General features: G+C 36.8%; 1 protein-coding gene across 3 annotated transcripts; it reads right to left on the reverse strand.

Annotated features, from left to right (window-relative positions):
- Positions 1–481: 481 nt before the first annotated feature.
- Positions 482–9,055, reverse strand: LOC149818721 (xylose isomerase family protein). Of its 3 annotated transcripts, none has more exons than XM_089984409.1 (21): positions 8,953–9,055; positions 8,108–8,177; positions 7,893–8,006; positions 7,543–7,617; positions 7,316–7,445; positions 7,137–7,228; positions 6,383–6,433; positions 6,130–6,209; positions 5,997–6,051; positions 5,816–5,917; positions 5,429–5,480; positions 4,990–5,035; positions 4,854–4,909; positions 2,879–2,930; positions 2,726–2,805; positions 2,554–2,624; positions 2,419–2,459; positions 1,985–2,084; positions 1,789–1,860; positions 1,485–1,562; positions 482–725 (listed from the first exon to the last, which is right to left on the reverse strand). In XM_089984409.1, exons 2-21 carry the CDS (start codon positions 8,156–8,158, stop codon positions 690–692), a joined length of 1,434 nt encoding a protein of 477 aa, XP_089840535.1. In that variant the 5' UTR covers positions 8,159–8,177; positions 8,953–9,055; the 3' UTR covers positions 482–689. The 3 variants fall into 3 exon arrangements, with proteins under 3 accessions (XP_089840535.1, XP_089840536.1, XP_089840537.1); XM_089984410.1 differs by lacking the exon at positions 8,953–9,055 and adding an exon at positions 8,681–8,754; XM_089984411.1 differs by lacking the exon at positions 8,953–9,055 and adding an exon at positions 8,607–8,645.
- Between the last annotated feature and the right edge of the window lie 304 nt (positions 9,056–9,359).

Raw genomic sequence — 9,359 nt, forward strand, 5'->3', positions numbered from 1 at the left:
ATTATTTTTCTTTCCCGCCCTTTTTTTTTTCATAAGTAAGCTAGGGATTGTTTATCAATTCTATTGCAATAATAGCAGACCCAAGGGTTTTGGCGTAGTGAGTTGGGGCCTAAGCCGTTTGATGGGCAGTCTAGGTTCAAGTCCCATGGCATCACCTCCCTGCGTAATCCAAAACTTAGCGACTCCCTGGGGTCAAGGGATAAACCCTCGGAGTTTTACGCTGACAGGACAGCAACCGTAAGTACGGCAGGCTGAGCCACCGTGGCTAGGCCACGGCACCTGGGGCAGTTCCTCTGAGTAAAAATTAAAAAATAGCCAGATTTTCAAATTTTATTTTTTCTTTGTATAATTACATCTGGGAATATTTTTCTTTTAAATGCCAATATTTTCCTCAGATTTATCTATTTTTTTAATGTCAGATGATTTTTTGAACCAATCTATTTTTGATAAATAAGTAAATAAACAAATAAAGCACAGCGACTGATCTTAAGAATTCCTGCTGTTATTCCGTAAAAACTCTAATCATCTTAACAAGTCAGAGCAAAAGTTCTGGGCTGGTTAACAGTTCACACTCTGCATTCTATGCATGCCCATGGAGATGAAAGAAAGATTTCTTCTCTATTATTAAGCCCATTCTCTCTACATCTGGGCCAAAGAAAAAGGAAAGGGAAATTTCATGCCCCCCTTCTCTATAACGCTGACTGGAATATCATCTCAGCAAGTTCCTGCAAACACCGGTGCAATACCACCAATTAGTTCAACAAGAAAGCAAGCATAAAAAAACGTATGCTAGTAGTAATAAACCACCAAGTTTGGGTATTGATTTCCATATTCAACAACCATTTTGTCAAAACAATGTCCTGATCGTAGTTACCAGGAAACAAAAAGAGTACGAGAAGCGATGCATGAAGCAAAAGCGGGAAAGCATGTTAAAAAGTAGCATGAGGTGGGAAGAGGGACACTTGGGAATCGAGTATGCAAAATGCATGAAAAGAAAATAAAACATATAGAAAGCAATATCAAGTGTGGGCAAAAGCTGAGAAGAAATAACAAAGCACAAATATAAATAGATATAAACCAACATGAAAGTTTGTTATAAAAAAATGTAGTTTTCTAATATGAAAATAATAAGTGAGGGGAAAGGGAGTGCGAAGTGACAATTAGCAAGAAGGAAACACTAGGGAAGAGAAAGGGAATCAATTTGAGAAACCAGGAAGAAGCGGGCTTCCCACTAAAGGGAATGAGTTTCCCATATTTTGGAAGTGGGAATCGAGCTTCCAAGGGAAACAAGCTTTCCCATGTAGCAAGAAGCTTCCAGTAACTATGGTCCTGATGGCCAGGGAAAGCCAGAATCAGAAGGGTGATGGCTGCATGTGGCATCTATGCCACTAATGTAGTTGTTACTCCTGCTAAGGGATCATCCCAATGAAACATGGAGCTGAATATGGTTAGCAACATAAGTTGGCCATCTTTGAAGTTATTACCTGCTTTGCGGAAGGAACAAATGGTTCACCCCATTCAAGGGCCTTCATCTCAAGCATCTCGAAATCTGCCTTTCCAGCCTGTTACAGCAGCAATTTCTTAGAAGTGCAATACAGGAAAGGTGGACATAAAGTATAAAAGATTTTTTTTGCAACTGGTTCGAATAATATAGCTAGACTGGTTTAGAGTCACTGTCCAAACCGACAGGTCATGGGTCAAAATCCTATAGGAGCTATGCTCCGAGCTGAACCATGAAAAATATTAACAATAAAATCAAAATTAAAAAAATTAAATGCGAGTGTAAACCTCAATCAGATCTCCAAGTTCTGAATCAAAACTTGAGTATCGCTTCTTGACAAGCTCAGCCAATGCACCATCCTTTGAAGAAAAATGTTCAAAAGCGAAGGTCAGATATGCATGATTTCCAATTAACCAACAAAAAAACTGGTTCGGCCCAGACTAAAGCCAGAGATGAATAATCCATCTCAGCTATGAGCTTTACCTCAACCAGTTTAGCAACATTGCGCAGGCCACGAGCAAGTGTATCCATACCAGAGATGTGAGCAATAAACATATCCTCCACATCTGTGCTCTCTCGACGCCTTGACATAAATGAAAACACATTTCAATATAAAAAGCACATTTTTATACAAAGGTTAGGAGATGGCGTAATTTATAAAAATTCATCCATCCATAGAAGACCTTTCAAGCTTAAAATGTTGAAAGTGAAGTGTGAAACCCATTTTAGGTCAAGCGAGTCCTGTAGTCATCAACTCAGGACAAATTTAACTTGGACATTAAAGCCCATAATAAGTATCAAGTTGGAACCCAGGTCAATTTTACTAACTCAGTGAAGTTAAGCTAGTCCAACTTGAGATACTTAAAACACATCTAAGATGTGATTTCTTTGAATTCTACAAAAGAAAAAGCACTAACAATTTTGCATCAAAATTGAATCCGCCAGGTGCCAGTCCATGCTGCAAAAAGCAGAAAAGAAATAAGGCAAAGTTAAAATAGCAGCATCTGTGTACACATAGTTCTGCTATCATGTTCATGAGTGATGGGACGTACATTCCTAACAACACTTAACATAACCAAAGTAGCCTCCCCAATATCAGTAAGAAACTGGTCTGTATCCCACCCTGTAGAGGCACCGAAAAAAAGGATCAATTATTTCTAGTTTAAAAGAAAAGAGAAATTTACAGTGACATTATTATGAATTGCAATATGAAAAACATCATACCTATTTGAGGATCCCCAGTGTTTGCATCAATATTTCCCAGCATTCCATTGATTCTTGCTGTCTCAAGCTCATGGTGACAGCTGGAAGAAGCAAAAGGACACATGAGAGAGAGAGAGAGGAAGAAGCAAAAGGACACATGAGAGAGAGAGAGACCTGTGGCCAGACAGAGTTGCATGGTTGCATTCAATGTTTAACTTGAATTCATCTGCATGGGAGAAATTCGGTTGACATCAGATCCAGCAATAAATGTTAAAGCATTAGATTGAAAATTTTTCTAGATACATTTCAGAGACCTCATTATGTGACTACTTGATTGAGGAACAAGTATAGCCCATTTGGGAAATGATTTATGTGATCCCTCCACGTTACAAGTAAAATAAATCGACATGGACAAGACAATGAATGTTAGAAATCAATGACATTGTGTGCCTAAATGTTTTGCTCTCGCACTCCATATAAGCCACCAAGCAGACAGTAACAACCATTTCCAGAACACATATTTCAACCATACAAATGATGGAAGCATGACAGCACTCATCGGGGAAGCTTTGAAGGGAAGATTTTGAGTTATTAATGTTTATACAATGATTTGTTATAACCAGGTTATATGAGCAGACACGTTTCCAACACTTCACATCATGACAAACCCAAACATCAAGGAAATTCTCTCCAGCCAAACGTCCTGAGGTGCTAGATTAAAATTATGACCTAGTACAGCCAAATAAATTCATGTTGTGCGACCATTTGTTGCGTGCCACAACCTTTTGTGCTTGCGTGATACCAAACACTGAAATTCCAGGTATGCACACTGATGTCAAGCATTCATTGTTACAAGATACAGTGCAATCTTTCAACCTTGTCTGACTGATTCTTATTTTGCATAGGAGAGGAGCCTGCAAGACCTCTGTCATTACTAACTTGATGAATTGACAATAGATGCATCTTTATCCCCTTCATTAAAGGATAAATCAGATGCAATAGTCACCTTGTTGCCACAAGGGAGATACTTAAGATACCAAACAAACTTAATAAACTGTCTTGATTTCTTTTTAACAGAAACAAACCAAACAGAGATTGGTCTAAAATGCAAAAAAAAAAAAACGTTCTTCCTTATGAACTTTTATTTTCTTCAAGAATTTGACCCTAATTGTGCAATACACCATGAAGACAGAAATTTTCAATGCCTCAAAGATTAAGGTTCAATTACTGATAAACCGAACAGAAATTAGACCAAAATAACATCACAAACAGTTCTTTGTGTACTTGGATTTTTTTTCAAGACTTTGACTCTAGCCATGTTCACAGACCTCTATTTTGTTGCATCAAGATATCATAAATTACGCAAGGTTTCCGTCTCAAGTTCTCACCACTAATGTCATTCAAACTTATGTAGAATCACCTCAATATCCTTGTTATGCAATATAGAGTGGGTCACAAAGTGACTATATACATCAGTGGGACCAACAGAAAATAAAGTGGAGGCTATATGCAAGAATAAATTGGAAAAACAAATGCACAATTGCAATTTAGCAAATCCAATTTGTAAACTTATTCTCAAGATAAAAGCCATTCTTTTCCCTCAATAGACCTCAAAAGTAGAAACTTCGTACAGTTTGAATAGAAACTAAGTAGTTTATCAAGAGTAGGAGATATCTGAATGTGAAACTGTGCGATTCAGATGAGGATTAGAGAAAGGTTAGAATGAACAAAAGACAATTTTAACCTTGTATTATTATATGCAGTTTATTCCATAAATAAGAACCACATGATGTATTGAGGAAATTTTGAGTTAAAATACTTTGTTCACTGGTAGAGATTAATTTGCATCTTCTTGGTGGATTAGAAATTGGTTGGAAGAAGACTGTATTATGTCAAATCTATAGACTTTAACCATGTTGTAATCTTTATAATTGAAATCACATGATTTTGAAACCAAAGTGATTAATTGTTCATTCTGAGGCTACAAGTCACTAACATGATTCCACATATGTCATGCGCTAGTGTACCAAAAGACCCTAAAGTGAAACATTTAAGATAATAAATCTTCAAAGGGAAAGGTGATTGGTGGAGCCACATATTTGATGGCAATTAAGAACGTTAATCTGATAGGAATGTGTGCCCATATTACCTGCAAGACCATACTTCCGAAGAAAACTTACTGTTGTTGCAGCATCCCAGTCATACCTGGGATAGTAAGGTCACTATATAGTCAACAGGTTGGCTGTAAAATCATTTGACCAACAGTAGTGAGAAAAAACACATACTGGTGCTTTGTAGGCTCTTGAGGCTTTGGCTCTATAAGAAGTGTCCCTGCACAAAACCCCCCAAAATATTCTCATATAATTTAAGTATAAAAAAGATATGGAAAGAGCTTACATTATGTGACCATTGCAACTGGGAGAGAAAAGGGATAGAGCAATGAAACAACTGGGATTAATTTGGATCAGTCTGTGCATTGATTCAGGACCCAGACTATGGGCAATTTGAATTGAGACCCTGACCCAGACCAATTTCAACCAAGACACATCTATTACCCATATAAACTCAAAATATGCCAGGTCTGGTCCAGAATGTGCTCAATTTTGGTCCCACTTCAAACTGGAATACATAGTTTTCGTGAGAGCGGTTGCATATGTTTCATTTTTATTGTATAATCATCTGTAAAATTCAATATTTACCATGTCTTTTACTGAGAATACATACCATTAAATCCAAGTTTTCTCTTCCAATCAGATGCTGCTCGGAGAAAGCTTGCCTACAACAAAAACAAATAACTTATCAATGAAATAATTAAATTTCGTCCTTGTCTAAGTTCTAATGCTAATATCATGAAGGCGTTTTCTTGAAAGAACTTAAAAAGTTAATTACTACTTTCAAAAGTCACAGGAAATCTAAACAATTTTTTTTGGAATAATGACTAAAATTTGAAAAATGGATTCAAAAAATCAATTGTTTAAAAAATCTCATGATTGCTTTGAGCTTTCTGTTTTTAAAACATTAAAATCCAATATTTGGTGTGTGTGTGTGTGTGTGTGTGAGAGAGAGAGAGAGAGAGAGAGAGAGAGAGAGAGAGAGAGAACATTGACCTACCATGTGATCAAGTTCCCTTTCCATATCAGTGTTTAAGAGAGACTGGTAACCCTCACGTCCACCCCAGAATACAAAATTTTCACCACCAAGATAATGTGTAACCTTCAAAATTCACATACTTTTTGTTATTATTTGCTATATTATAATAAAGCATATCAATGTCAAGATTTGGAACCTTTACCTCCATGGCTTTCTTGACTTGAGCTGCAGCATAAGCATAAACACCTATTTCAGGACTGCAAATTGCATTTTTGGTTTAGTATATGAATAAATACAGAACAAAAATCAAATAAGCAAAAAGAGCAAACCAATACCTAGTAGCTGCTCCATGCATATAGCGTGGATGAAAGAACAACTGTGCAGTACCCCACAAAGGACGAATTGTGGTTCCTTCCTAAGAAGCCACAACAGAAAATAAAGAACCAAACAACTTTAGATAAAATCACAAAGGAAAAAAATCAAGAAATTGAGATGAACTTCACAAATATGCTTTGTAAAAGTTGACGCATAAATTGTTAGAACTTAAACAATTGATTGCCACAAATATTACACATGAAATAGTCTAACCTGAAGCTCCTTCGCAAGAGCAATCACCTCATCCAAGTTAGCGTTTGATTCCTGAGAAAAAAAAACGAGAATTAAATTAGACGTTACATGCACCAATAAGCTAATGGAAAAAAGAAATAACATAATGAACTGAAGAACAAAAGCCAATAATAGTAAACATAGTTTTCCTTGCATAAAGGTCAAAATGAGCTACCATCAACACTCAACTTCAAGAGTCCCAAAAGGATATATGAAAATGAAACATATAAGAAAAACATCGCCGAGTTAAAATACAAAAAGTATCACAGTAGGGTTTGATACACATCTCCAGTTCCTAGGATGCAGTTTGATTGATGGATAGGAATCACAATTTCGAACAAAAAGGGAAAAGGCATATAGCAAAGGGCTCTCAAGTATTCTGTCCAAAATAATTCAATACTTTGAAACTTTGGATGAACCTGAAGCTAACCTGTGGCTATTTCTTATGTACCCAAGAACGAATAGCATGATACAACTAGCATAGGCTAAATCTGAACTTATGCCATGATCTTTCAAATCCAAAACTCAAAAATAGAAACTTGGATGACCTTAATCATGCACTGTAATCACTTTTCACAGTATTGAAACATGACACTGGATAAGATTTAAGTGAAAACACATTGTTCTCTAAATATTTCAAATATCAGCAGGCTAACTTGTAAGTGATGCAAATGCACAAAATGCACATTCTTCAATACTAAACATTATGGATTAATTTCATCAATAATGAACTCACAGCAAGTGTTTTCCCATCTGGGGCAATGTCCCGGTCATGAAAGCACCACCTCTCCACACCAAGCTTCTTTATGAACTCAAAGTTGGCCCACACTATATAATAAAAAAGCACATTAAGTTATGTACCAACACATTAAGTCATCAACAACAAGGACTACAGTCAGTTTCTTTTGATCATACTCCTCCTTTTAGCCATCGCCAATGAATTGGTACCATCCTCCCACGGCCAATTCTTTGTTGCTGCACCAAAAGGGTCTCCCCCAGTACCACGAAATGTATGCCAAAAGGCAACGCTGAATCTCATCCAATCCTATTATGATTTCTCGTTGTCATAAAATAGCCAACAAAAGATATCCAAGGAGAATCATCTCAACAGAATAACAACACTTTAAAAGCAGCAGGCTGACCTTCATCTTCTTTCCAAGAATCTCTTCATCTGCATTGTACCATTTGAAAGCTAGAGGGTTTTTACTCGAGGGGCCCTAGTCGAGAACAAGAGGTTAAATGCATGCAAATAACAAAAATCAACTAACCACATCACCAATGAGGAAACTGATAACATGGTGTTGTCTGAATGAAGCAGATTAATCATATAAAAGAAAACAACAACTTCTATTAGATGTAAGTAGTAAAATTAAAACAACCATCAGCATAACAGAGCAAGGTATCTCTAAAGTGTTCTTAGCCTATGCTTCCATCTTCTATTAAGAGGGCCTAATTTGATGGAATACAAAAGAAGTATGTGTTCATCTTTTACCTCATAGTGAATCTTGGGGATACCGGGAAAAAACTCTCCCTTCCAGTTGTCAGAGCCACCAACGGTGCATCCATCGCCGACGTCGACCGGACAAGTAGGCGGGCCAACGGCAATCTGATTGACAACAAACACGGTCATTTGTGCCTTATATTCACACAGAACCAATTACCAATTTATCAAGATTCAACCAACGAAGGCGGATCAGATCAACTTACAACTGCAAAGAAAACAGAACAGAGACAAAGAAAACACAGAATCCGTTTCATCCTTGAGAATGTCTAGACACTGTAAGAAGCAAACACGGAAACAGTCACCAAATGAGATGAGAACTGCTAAACAGAGACTGAATAAAACCTACACAAGCTACAACACAAAAGCAAACAAATCACTTCGGTGCAGATAAGAAATTGCCTAAAGACTGATCCCCAAACAAATAAAAAAAGATCGAATGGACTCAACTGGAAAATTTTTACGAACGGTAAAAACCCAAAAACCCTGAAAAGCAACAAGAACTACTAATATAAGAAAAGTTATGAACAGAAGACAGCCATTAACCTAAACAAATAAAAGACTAGCTACACGTGAAAGGTTCATTCTTCGTGACTATAGAGCGGTGATGCATGTGACCGAAACTGACTCTATAAACGCACAAAAGCCCGTATAGTCATTGAAATCGCGCACCACCAAACAAAAGAAAAAAAGTTGAAGCCTCACCAAAAAATAATAGAAAAAATTTCACAACAGGCCTTTCAACTTAAAAGGAAAAAAATCAAGAGTTCACCGATTACCCCAAAAAACACATTTATAGAGAAAGGGAAGGTTAAAAGAGGATAAGGATTGCCAAAATTGTTGAAGAGGATAAGGATGAACTTTAAGACTATCTAACCACATAATATATGAGAAGTTTAGTTGAGAAATTTGAAGATCTAATATACTAAAATATATAACTCTTCATCCGTTTCTGTTTTCCTGCGTACTTATCCCAAACCGAAGAAGTTTGAAAGTTTTATGCAAAGAAAAACAAAAAACAAATAATACTTTAAATACTAAAAACACCTACCTTTCCTTGTGAGGGCGGAACACTCTCACTGTTTTAAACAAAAGAGACTTGGAATAAGCAGGTCGTGTGCTTGCAACAGGAGTCTTTAGCTATGGACTCTTGTGGAGCCCGGTCAGTTCCTAGATGTAAAAGGCGAATCATTTGGAGAACTTGGTCGCTTTCTTCTTGGTGGGCTGTATAGATGTCGCGCAACAATGCTATTTTCAGGCATAACTTAGTTTATTTCAATAAATTAATAAATTATATTTTGGCGGATGTATACGCCTCGTTACACATCTGTCCTTGTCAACGTTACTTGCCGTTAAGGCCTTTCCTGGATCTGGACGGACTGATCGCCTCCGTTTCTGTTTTGTATTCTGTGCTTTTTTTTTTGGCTTATGTGTTCTTTGTGGGCTGTTTGTTTTGTT

Source organism: Nuphar pumila, chromosome 13 (genome assembly GCF_984573655.1).
Source record: "Nuphar pumila chromosome 13, dmNupPumi1.hap1.1, whole genome shotgun sequence".
NCBI lineage: Eukaryota > Viridiplantae > Streptophyta > Magnoliopsida > Nymphaeales > Nymphaeaceae > Nuphar > Nuphar pumila.